Source organism: Malaclemys terrapin, chromosome 14 (assembly GCF_027887155.1).
Source record: "Malaclemys terrapin pileata isolate rMalTer1 chromosome 14, rMalTer1.hap1, whole genome shotgun sequence".
NCBI classification, from domain to species: Eukaryota; Metazoa; Chordata; order Testudines; family Emydidae; genus Malaclemys; species Malaclemys terrapin.
In genome coordinates, this window is record NC_071518.1 from 3,348,051 (window position 1) to 3,360,721 (window position 12,671).

General features: G+C 40.6%; 1 protein-coding gene across 3 annotated transcripts in view; it reads left to right on the forward strand.

The window, feature by feature from the left end:
* Positions 1-12,671, forward strand: part of FANCA (FA complementation group A) — a 57,472-nt gene that overhangs the window by 29,001 nt on the left and 15,800 nt on the right. For all 3 annotated transcript variants that reach the window (XM_054049111.1, XM_054049114.1, XM_054049113.1), the window contains exons 22-28: positions 3,875-3,982; positions 5,379-5,521; positions 7,175-7,245; positions 8,473-8,572; positions 10,017-10,207; positions 11,009-11,105; positions 11,828-12,004. In XM_054049111.1, the coding sequence (XP_053905086.1) occupies positions 3,875-3,982; positions 5,379-5,521; positions 7,175-7,245; positions 8,473-8,572; positions 10,017-10,207; positions 11,009-11,105; positions 11,828-12,004 (887 nt within the window). The remainder of the gene's footprint in view (positions 1-3,874; positions 3,983-5,378; positions 5,522-7,174; positions 7,246-8,472; positions 8,573-10,016; positions 10,208-11,008; positions 11,106-11,827; positions 12,005-12,671) is intronic.

The window sequence follows — 12,671 nt, forward strand, 5'->3', positions numbered from 1 at the left end:
GAAGTAATGCAGATCAGACTAGCTAATGTAAAATATTCCTGTTTAACAAGTGTGCTCAAAAGTTCGTACACAGAAAATGACTCCTGCTAAAGCCACTTTAAACATGAAAAAAGTCTCACAAAGAAACAGCAGGTATATAGGGATGTTTCAACCCCTTTTGCTTAACATGAAGACACAGATGCTGTTAATTATCTGATATTCAGTGGAGTCTGGCTGCTCAGTGTCCTCCTGGTTTCCAGGAGATGCAGAAGTACTAAGTGGTGACAGCTGTGCAGGTCTCTGTAATGAAAATAAAAAGCTTATAAAGAATCATTTGAGTTGATAATGACCTCTAGTGGCTCAGCCTAGTAGAGCTGATTCAATAGGGCCTAACTCCTCCTTGGTGCATGTAACATTATCCAGGGTTCAATCTGGACTGTTGAACAGCTGTCCCTTAACTTTCTAGCCTGGGGTGCCTCTTACGCTGCTTTGCTGTCAGAACATCCACTCCTGGCCTGTTTACATAGCCTTCAGATGCAAATTCACTCCCAGCTAAATACATGAGAACTCTGAGCAGTCACTCATGAATTACATACAGGTAACACCCTCAAATTCCCAGTCCCAGCCTTGTCCCCCAGAAATGTGTCTTGTACTGCTCAGTACCCTTCTGAACAGTACAAACTCATAGACTGTCATTTCCTCAAAGGAAAATGATCATGCACCAGCCTTGTTATCCCTAATACACCTCTACCCCGATATAATGCGAATTCTGATATAACGCGGTAAAGCAGCGCTCAAGGGGGGCTGGAATGTTGCTGGTGGCAGCGTCTCTGTGGTGACAAGTGGGAACTTACCTTCTTTTGCGATTCAAACAAAATAAACCCAATGTACCCATCTGGAGATTTCTATAGAGTTCTTGCTTTCTTGTTTGAGGAGAATCTGATTACTTAGTACTTAAAACTTTAGCATTTAACTTTGTATTTCTGGAATGTTTTCCCAGCCTTGCTGGGAGAACAGACACTTCATAGAATCACAGAAATGAAGGGCTGGAAGGGACCTTGAGAAGTCATCAAGTCCAGCTCCCTGCACCGATTAGAAATAAGTAAACCTAGAGCATCCCTGACAGGTGTTTGTCCAACCAGTTCTTAAAAAACTTCAATGATGGGGATACCACACCCTTCCTTAGAAGCTTATTCCAGAATTTAACAATCCTTATAGTTAGAAATTTGTTTCCTAATAGCTAACCTAAATCTCCCTTGTTTCCAATTCAAGCCATTACTTCTTGTTATACCTTCAGTGGACATGGAGAACAATCCTTCACTGTTCTTTATAAAAGCCCTTAACATAGTTGAAGACTGGTCTCAGGTGCGTCTCCCCCTCCCCCCCGCAGTTGTCTTTTCTTAAGACTAAACTTGTCAGTTTTTTTAACCTTTCCTCATCCATCAAGTTATCTAAAACTTTTACCAGTTTGTGCACATCTTTCCTCAAGTGCAGTGCCCAGAATTGGACATACTATTCCAGCTGAGGTCTCACCAATGCTGAGTAGAGCAGGACCATTACCTCCTGTGTCTTACATATGACACTGTTACTATACCCCAGGATGAAGTTAGCCTCCAGATCCTCTTCAACAGTAGGGACCACCTACTCAGTTATTCCCCATTTTGTAGTAGTGCATTTGATTTTTTTTTTTCTTCCTAGTTGTAGTGTAGTGTTATACTTTGCACTTGTCTTTATTGAATTTCATCTTGCTGATTTCAGATCAATTCGCCAATTCTTTTGAATTCTAAACCTGTCCTCGAAAGAGCTTGCAACCCCTCTGCATCTTGGTGTCATCAGCAACTTTTATAATCATATTCTCCACTCCACTATCCAAGTTATTAATGAATATATGAATAGTACTGGACCCAGGATTGACTCCTGTGGGACCACATTGGCTATATCCTCCCTGTCTGAGAGACAGCCATTGTAACTGCTCTTTGAGTACAGTCTTTCAACCAGTTGTGTACCTATCTTATAGTTTGCTTATGAGAATTTCTGGAGGCTGGAAGCAAAGGAGAATAGTAAGGAAAATATGAAGTAAGATTTCTTCATTTCTTGGTTCTGAAAGTTAAATTCCTTCCTGAACTAGATATAAATTCATAACTGACTAGTCAAAAGGTACAATGATTTACTCCTGAGGGAATTCTGCAACAAAACATTAAAAATTCTGGAAAACTCTGTGTCTTTTATTTGTCAAAATAAGACAATATAATCACACCAGTTTCAATTATTTTTGGTCATTTATTTCAAAATAGCTGTCAGGAAGTATGTAACAATACAGATGACAAAGATTCAGAAAATGTTTTTTGACAAATAGATTCCTTACTAGGCACATTAATACAGAACTCTGAGTAATAATTCATTTAAACAACAATACAGAACCATATTTCCCGCACCCCCCAGAAGCAGTGCAAGGCCGGGGGGAGTCAGTGGTGATGGAGGAGCTGAGGAAGAGGGAAATAATTGCTAGGAAGGAGCCTGGGTGTGAACTTGGGCAGTTGTTGGGTGTGGGTGGGAAAAGTATGGAAAGGGTTTTTTTTTTGGGGGGGGGGGGGGGGTTCTGGAAGGACTGTTAAGGAGCTTCCCCCATGCAGACCCTAGATAACCCTAGCCTTTCCCATTCAGTCAGGCACATGTCCCTCCACCCCCACTCAGACACCCACTCCTCCAGTCCCAAGTGGCCCTGCACCCCCTCCCCCTGTCCCCAGGTGTGTCTGTGCCCCCACTCAGCCACCTCCTTCCCCCGGTAGCTCTGCACCCCCTCCCCATCGCCATATGGCCCTCTCCCTCCAATCCCATTCAGCCCCTGCCCTAGTCTGTCCTCCCCCACTAGCCCTTATGAGCTCCTGCCCCCCCCCCCCCCCCCCCCAAGCAACCCCATGTTGTCTGTCTCCCCATAGCCCCTGTCTCCTGACCTGACCCGGCTGGCGCTGTGAAGAAGGCAGGCTTTCTCTCTTCCCTAGCTCGCTGGGAGTGGCAGCTGTGCTTTAGTGCCACAGTGCTCTAGTGCCTCTGTTGGGCAAAAGGCAGAACGGCAGCAACTTTTCAGCAGAAGCTTTTTTTCTGCACAAAAAAATTAAAAATATGCGTGGCTGATTATGTGCGCGCAGTAGTGCGGAATTCCCCCAGGAGTAAATGATTTTGAGGATAAAAATGATTCTGTGCATTGTGGCAGATCCATGTTCTTTGTATACTATTTTATATCCCAAAGTGAATTCTGCTTTCACGTTAACCCTAAGTAGAGATCAGTGAATCAGTGCTTTAGGTTTTGTGTATTTAAAGTGGTTGTTCCTCTCTCTCGACTCCGGTGAGGCCTCACGGGAGTACTGTGTCCAGTTTTGGATGCCACGCTTTCAGAGACGTGGACAAACTGGAGAGTGTGCGGAGGAGAGCAACACAAATGATAAAAGGTTTAGAAAACCTGACCTATGAGGAAAGGTTAAAAAACCTGGGTATGTATGTTTAGTTTCAAGAAAAGAAGATTGAAAGGACCTGATGAGGCTTCAGATATGTTAAGGACTGTTATAAAGAGGACTGCGATCAACTGTTCTTCATGCCCACTAAAAGTAGGACAAGAAGTAAGGGGCTTAATCAGCAGCAAGGGAAATTTTGGTTAGATTTGGGAAAAACTAAGTACTAGAATATAGGTTACTGAGTGAGGTTGGGGATTCCCTGTCATTGGAGGTTTTTAAGAACAGATTGAACAAACATCTATCAGGGATGGTCTAGGTATACTTGACTCTGCCTCAGTGTTGAGGGATGGATTAGATAACCTCTTGAGGTCCCTTTCAGCCCTATATTTCTAGTATTCTAATACAGACAGAAATAATGTAGAGCCTCTCTCTTATTTATATAGATGGATCAATAGAATTAGAGACTGACCATCTCAAAGAGCCTGTTGAACAGCTGAAGGCTGAACTGGATGAACTGATAATGCTGATCACAGACCAAAGCAAACATGAAGGTATGTAGGGAGGCATGTAGCAATTACTTTAAAATAAAGTTCATACAAGGCCACTACAAGAAAGTGTCTAATACTGGCAGAAACAGCAGTGTTAGGCTTCATGCCAAAGGTGGTTGAGGACTGTAACCTCTGATTCATATAATTTCTTCAGGTCTGATATTTTTGTTTTGTTTTGTTTTTTGAGTACCTAATTAGTTTGACAGTTATTCTTTTAACTTAAAAGAATAAGTCAGTAAAGATCCCTAGACAACTCATTCATCTCTGTCAAAAGGTTGGGGGGCCACCCCCATTCCTGCACTTGTGCTCATAAAAGCTGTTAGTGCAGTATTGGGGACAAGGGAGCTGCCATTGGGATACACTTCCTCTGATGGAAGATGAAATATGGTTCTTGTCATAAGTCTCTGATGGGAGTTAAAGATCGCATTAATTTCTTTCAAAAAAATAACTAATAATTATCGTGTCCTGACTAATGTTCTTCTGATCCATAAAGTAAGTTAATGTACTTAGCACTGTGTTGAACTATCATAGAATGCCTAGTGGATGCTCCATTGCCTGCACAGTTACTACCGTTGGGCTACTATCTAAAGTGCTTTGAGATACCTTAAACTATGAAATACATTTTATGAAAACAATTCTAAATGGCAGTCAGGATGGATGCATTGGTCAAGTTTTTATGTATGGGGAAATCCATCATCCTAGCAAATGAAAGAAGATGCACTTGCTGAAACATAATAAATAAAATAAAACATAGTGATTTGGAGACAGTACATAAGTTTTCTGGTTGTTTAAAAATTTGGGATTCTGTATTTCCCACCCTAAACATCATAGTAATTTATTCCTAAAGATGTAAATATGCCCAGCACTCTACAAGCAGGTTGGCAGGAACATTTGAGTTTGTTTTGAAGAGGATGGGAAGATCTCTACTTTTGTGACCAAGGCCTTTAGATAAGTGACTTATCTTTCCCTATCCCTCAGCAGGGAATATTCTGGGTCTTAATCATTTCCATATACTTGAGGTTTGAAACTCCTGGAGTGATACCAAGGAGATGCACTGCAAGGCAGTAACATGTAACATATTGGTCTGAGCTGGAGTTTCATCCACTCCTTCATTCTAGCCAGCCATTTTGGGTGTTTCCAAGCCAAAAGATGTAATTTATTCTGCATTTTGAGCACATCAGGAGGGCAAATCTCTTTTGCCGCTTTTCAGGATTTTAGAGTTTTTGGTGTGAATTTTAAAGGCAGTGAATGAGGCATACACTCCTTCCTCTCCCCCTTACATTAAAAATGGACATCCATCAGCCTTGGAAATGGGTGTGTTCTCTTGATTCCAGCTCCTTTCCTATCTTCACACTTGCTCACTCTTGTTTTCTTCTTCTCACGCTGCTCTTTCCCGCAGCTGTGCCAGCCCAGATTGCACTGATCTCTGAGAGACTGACGACTGTCCTGGGACGCAGCAATAATGAAGGATGCAGCTTCATTTTCAATTCTCGGATCCAACTTAACATTGGTGCCCCAAGACTTGAACAGCAGGATCAGTGTGTGAGTATTGTAGAGCCTGAAACAATAAGCAAATGGAGTTGATTGAATCAATGTAAATACATATACATTGCTTGTCAAAAGCTTTCTTGTCTGTGAAGAGCAGTCAATTGATTTCCAATCTGTGCCTCTTGCATTGCTCTACAGAGAATATAAACTTGTATTTAGCCTTTCAGAAATCTTTGGATGTCTGGTGAAGAGACCTAGGGGTGTACTGTATGCTATGTAAATCTTTCAGATGGGATAGGCTTTCTTTACAAGACATGTATGTAACAAAGCGGCCTCTGGCGGAACACTGAGAGTACCAATTCAGGACAAATTACTTAGAGCAGGGCAGTCTCAGCCCAAGGCTGGGGGTCCTTCACTACTAAGGCACAGCCAGCCAGCCAAAAGAGAGGACTTCGGTTTTACCCCACTGGCTAACCAGAAGTCATACAAGCAATTTCCTCAGACACTCCAGTTTCCCTGTACGTATCACCACCAGCACTACCCCTTATGGGGATGAATGATTATGAAGACCGATACCCCAGTAAAAGAAAAAGGGTTCTCCCGATCCCAAAGGACCAACCCCCAGACCCAGGTCAATATACCAGTTAGCTCTTACCCACAAATTACGCTGTTGCCAATCCTTTAGAATCTAAAGGTTTATTCATAAAAAGAAAGAAATATAGATGAGTTAAAATTGATTAAAATGGAATCAAGTACATACCACAATTGCAAAGTTCTTAGTTCAGGCTTGATGGGATTCCTGCTGATTTAAACCAATCAAGTCTCTGGAGTACAAACATCACAGCTTGGAACAGTCCTTTGTTCAGAGCTTGTTTCAAACACAGTTCCTCCAGAGGTCAGAAGCAGGATTGAAGACAAAATGGAGGGGTTTCCAGGGCCTTTTATATCCTCTGCCATGTGGAAGGACCCCTTTTGTTCTTACTGTGGAAAAATCACACAGCAGATGGAGTTTGGAGTCTCATGGGCAAGTCACATGTCCATGCATGACTCAGTTTGCAGGCGGCAGCCATTGCTCACATGCTACCTTGAACATTCCCAGGAAGGCTCCTCAGATGTGGATTGGAGTCTCCCAAGGTCCATTGTCAGTTGAGTGTTTGTTTCTTGATAGGACTATTTTGAGTAAGTGCCCATTCTCAAGAAGTTCACCAAATGCTTCACTGATGCTACTTAGAATCAAACACATTGAGATACAAGTACATAGCCAATATTCATAACTTCAAATACAAAAATGTTGCACACATACAGACAGCATAATTATAACCAGCAAATTATAATCTTTTCATAGACACCTCACTTGACCCCCTTTGTACAAGATTTGGCACAACTATTGGACCTTGGTTGCAACAATGATCTATACAATCACAGTTCATGTTAATAACATCACAATATGTCTGGATGTTAATTGGAGGATATAAAACACTCCTGGGTTTATAACACAGGACTTTAATTTCAGTTTTTTGGCACCAGTGATCTGGTGTACCCATTATAAACATTAACATATTTTCTTTAATATTGTGTTGGGTAATTGTGTGTGTGTGTATATATATGTATATATATGTATGTATATATGTATATGTATGTATATCCTAAAACTAAATCTAGACACAAACTCCACAAAGTAGAAATGAATTATGTATTTTCTTCCAGGTCATTGATCTTTTACTGACATCCTTTTGCCAGAATCTAATAGCTGCTTCCTATTTTAACCCTCCTGACAGGTAAGATGCATACTATACATGCAGGCAGGTCAAAACTGTGTAGTGCCCCATAATAACTGCACAGTGCAAGCGTCTGTGAAGACCTCCTTATTGATAATGCGGGATATATCATATTGGCATTTTCAGGCACTTTTATCATGAGCCACTGTGATGCAAAAACTAATAGATGAGAGTAGAAATACCATGTGCTCTCCCACTATCATTGAGTCTCCTTGAAATAAGCTGCCCACTATGTGACAGCCATTTTAAAATATCCCTCTGTCTAATGCTGCCTTTTTGTAATACTGACACCACGTTGTTTCTAAGGATGGGATTATTAAGATCGGACACTGGAACAAAGTTTCTGATTATTTTTAGCATTTTTTTGTTGAAACAAATCAGACCACAAGAAGAATATTTTTCTTTAATGTTTTATGTACAAAGGCAAAGTGTCTTCTGGGTTATTTTTGGTACATCCAGTGCTGTTCTGGGTCTAGGCGCCCCTGCCATTAGCCTTAGGGCCATCTCCAACATTAAATGGATGGAGCACAAAGCTTACTGCTGAAGACATGAGATCAAGAGAAGAATAAAGCATTTTATTTTTTCACTTTGATTTTAAACTTGTGCATGCCTCACTTTTTATTTCAGAAACTAAATATATCTTTATACTGACAAATGGAAATGGTGCGAGTATGACTAGACTTTTACTGGGCTTTACCGGAAGTTCCTCTTTGGAAGAATGGGGGGAGGGGGGGGTGCGCGCAAATATTTTGTAAATGTTATGGTCAAAATTAACTTCTCTGGCAACTTCCAAGCTGTTTACAATCCTGTAACCTAAATGCTTTTGGCAGCATGGCAGTACTGAACAGTTTTCTCACCACAGTTTAAATAATTATCCAGAAAGAAGACTCCTGTGCCTGCAACAGTCTCCTTTCTGTGCCCCTCAGCAACCTTCCTCTTCTCCAGATCTCTCTCAAAAACTCTTCTTTGACTAGATTATAAGCTACTTGAGGCTGGGACCTTCTGATTTTACATGTCATATAGTGCCATGCACATATGGTGATATATAAATAGCAATTATTATGGTGCTGAATTGATTATATTGATGGAGTGATAGTTGAGTGATGCATTTACACTCAAAGGTGCTTCAGATGCATTCTGGTTAACCATTTCTAAAACCCTCTTCTATATTCAGGATAACAGTGATCTTTGGCAGTAACTTGATCACGTGGCTTGTGTCTTCTGTAGGCAGGGCCTCTGTTTGTCTCTGTTTCTGAAGATGATTTGTGGACACAGGCATCTCTTACCTGCCCTGTTGACTAGGCTCTGTCAGCTTATTTATCATCAGGTTAGTTTCCCAACATAAAGAAATTGATGGTAACCATGTGATAAGGGCTACTTTGGCCTCATCTCTCCACATGTACACGGAGTACCTCTCTGTACTGTACTATACAATGGAGGGATTTCACTAGCTTGTTCTCATTTTTAACAAACTTTTCAAACCTGGTCTCAGAAAATGCAAACAATAGTGATCCTGCAGCAATGTTAACTTGGCCATGTTGCTCATTTATGATGCACATTTAACAACATGAACTGAAATATACGAACTTTATGTACAAAAGCAGAAAAGGTGTAATACGGTCAGATTAACTCTTGTATTTTCAGACTTCTTAATTTTTAACTTTACAGCCTTATTAACAGAGACGTATGCATTTAATGTATAAGGGGGAGGCACTGATGTTGACTTAAAAAGAGCTCTTGTGCATTAGATATACTGAGTAAATGCTGTATCAGCCTCAAGACCATTTTTGCCCCCTCTAATTTTCATTTTGAACTGGTGCAGGCAGTATTACATGCCTAGTAATTTTTCAGACCACAGCTCTAAGTTCTGCAGCTAGATTCTGTGTTGCATCTCTGAGGAGGCACAGCACAGAAGGTCTGTTCCAGGAAGGTGTGTGTGTGTGTGTGTGTGTGTGTGTGTGTGTGTGTGTGTGTGTGTGTGTGAGAGAGAGAGAGATGGCTTTATATTATATTTGTGTGTTCTGGATAAGTGCAGGCCGTTTTGTATGTTAAAGCATTCCTACCGGTCCTGGCAATCCCCGATGCTGCAAGCTGCATGGGGGAGGCAGCACAGAACTCTGTATAGATGCTTTTATGCTTCCATATGTTCTATGCTTTAGAATGGATATATTTCCCCAGGAGCTGTTAAAGCCCCTTGGCTGGAGTGATGTAAAGGGGTTGTGATGTAGCACCTGGTGCGGAACTGCACATCCATCACTGTTACCAGCCTTAGTCAGCTTTTAAGAGACAGTTGAGACCCTGAGTCGTTCTAAATACCGAGGTGCAAGATCCAGAGCTATGCCTTGTGTTCATTGGTTTGATTTATTTATTTTAGTGTTTTCTTGGTTTTGTGCTCTTCACCCTGTTGTACTGAAAGGATTAAGTTATGAGGCTGATAAATGAATCTAAATGCCATGGATCTGAAAAGTCATTGGCCTTTAAAATTCTGCAAGGGTATAATTAAAGTTAGTTATGCCAAGTTACTGTTGTAGAATTATCTTTATTTCTGCTGTAGAAGCTAACCAGAAACAACTTCAGAATTCCAGACAAGGAGGAAGTTGTCTAATTTAATTGGTGCCTTCTATCTGCTAAATTGCTCTTTTACACTGGATTAGTCACTGGATAGTTGCAGTATTCTGCCCCTTGATTAGTTTCAGGTTTAGTTGAGACTTGCTGCTCTGTTACAAATGCTATGCATCTTTTCGTTGAGCTATTTATTTGTTTGGCTGCAGGGTCCTTCCCTAAATGATGCTCATGTTTTAGGACTAGCTGCCTTTATGATTCATTTAAATGAATCCAAATCTTTGATTCCTGAAGTGAACATTGGATCCAAGGTTGCCGCTGCAAAGGGCCTTTCTGTTGCTGAGTACTGGAACCATTTACTAGTGTGCAGGACAGGGGAGTCCTTGGTCTTCTGCATGAGGTGAGTTTCTTCCTTCATCATATACTAGGTTTCCCTGTTGCTAGGGATGACTTGCATTTGGCACAGGCAGGGATATGGAACAGGACATCCTATCATGCAGTCGATTCCCATCTTATGAATGTGTGGCACTCACACTATTGGGCATGTTAGTGTTTAGGTTTAGAACGTTTTTATTTGAAAATGAAACTTAAAAGTAGAAACTTTAGACCAGATGTGCCCCAACTTTGCCCACCAGTGGGCTGCATAAGAAATTTGGGAGGAGCCCAGAGATTGCATCTAAGTGGCATGATGTAGAACAGATTGAAGCCACCCTCATCTTTCAGTATGGAGGTGTGATCCGTGGACATTCCAAATCCTACCTAGCCTCAAATCAAGGTGAAGCTTTTTTTTTGTTGGCACTTGAGGTCTTTGCAGGCTACGTCCCCGTATTAAAAATTAGGGTGGCTCTGGGTCAGCCCTGAATTACACAAAATAGGACTGCAGTCTCTCTCCCAGGTATGTTTATGATTTTATTCCCATCTTTTTCTAGACTTCCTATGCCAGCTTTTGAAATGATTTAGTAGGTACTTTTATCGCCTTGTTCTTTAAAATCCATTGTCAAAGCTCGCACAATGTTCCAATATGATTACGCTTTTGGACTGGATATCGTTGCAGTTTGTATTTAGACCATTTTGAAGCATGATATTCTTGATTTTTACTTGGCCCTGGACTCTGGACGGAAAGCAACAGCAGTTGAAGATGTGGTAGATCTGACAGATGAACCAAACCAAATAACTGCTCTCTCTTTTTCTCTTCTCTCAGGTTTTGTACTGCAGCTGTTGCTTATTTTTTGTGCAAGTTTCCTTCCCTCTCTCATGATGATTTATGCAACTTGCTTCCCTCTGGCCTTCTAAAAAAGGTAACCATTTTAATAAAGAAAAAATCCGTTGCCATCACTTATTAAAAAGGCAGTACCACTGGAACTTTCTGTTGCAGGTATCCATACTGTAATATATTAGTACTAATTACAATATTTATCCTGAATCCTTTATGGGAGCTGCCTTAGCTCTCTGCTTATTCATTTCATAAGATGTACAATATTAAGTAGCCAACTCTGTTTGCTTTCTTGTTTCCTAACAGAACATTGGAAGGTTTAAAAGTCTAATATTACATCCTATCATTTTTGTCCCGGATTCCATGATTTTCTTGATCTAATCCCCCCCTTCTCCTCCACACACACAACCTATATTTTTTTTACAGTTTGAGATTTGTGTGTCAAGTAGCTGGGTAGCATGAGGAACAGCTAAACCGATGTAACTGAGACATTTTAGTTCTACCAAGTTAAATCCTGGTCTGTTTTGGAGGTTATTAGAGAGAAGACTAACAATCATACTGCTCCAATTCTAAGGACTGGACTCATGAACTCTGTGTTTTAGGGCCTAATTTTTAGTGACACCTCAACTTTGTTTCCATTTTCGCAAACACATTTTTGCCAAATAATTGAATAAAATACATTTTTGATAGAGTATCCTTGTTTCTTTCCACACTCACGACTTCACGTAATTGGTACTGCACAGGAGCTTTTTTTTTTTTTTTTTTTAATTGATGGCAATATGTAAGTTTCTGCTGTCTTTATTTTAGTTACAGTATGTTGTGCCACGGCTGAGCTTAGAGGTTCGAGGAATTGGCTGTGAGGAGGAAGCGCCTGAATTGTCCTGGAGGTCCCTCTCCTGTCCCTCTGTAAACTACACGCAAACCAGCCTCTGTTTATGGAAGCAAACACGCTTTCAAGAACTCTTGAAGGAGAAACCATTTCAGGTAATAGTCCTACCATCATACCATAATGCTAACTCTTCAGATCTGCGCTTTGGGATTTCCCAGCATAGATGCAATATTACTACTCTTTAGCAGCAATAGCTGCTCCCTGTAAAAGTTTATTATTTAGTCAGTGCTTGTACAACACTTTGAAGATGTGTACAACCAGATCTAAGCATTAAAAATTATCATTATCATCATCCCTGTAATCTACAGATAAGGTGCAGATAGGAGAAAAGACATGAGGCATTTTGGCTTTATAGAGAAATTGACAACAAAAAGTAGAGTAGGATATAAAGTGATAATGCAGAAATAGTACGGTGGAGGCTTTTTAATTATAACTGTACAATAAATATATTTGTATCTCAGATGTATGCCTAACAGTTTAATCTTTTATAGAAACAGATCTATGAGAGGGCCAAATTTTTAAAAATGCTCATGAACTTTTCCTGGCACCCAATTTAAATCACGCAATCCCTTGAAGTGCACATGAACATTGGATTATTTGTGCACACCAGCACATGTGTCCCTGTATCAAGAAAAAATAGGGTAACACATTTCATAGAAAGAAGAACAGGAGTACTTGTGGCACCTTAGAGACTAACAAATTTATTAGAGCATAAGCTTTCATGGACTACAGCCCACTGTAGGTTCCATTCTATATGCATCC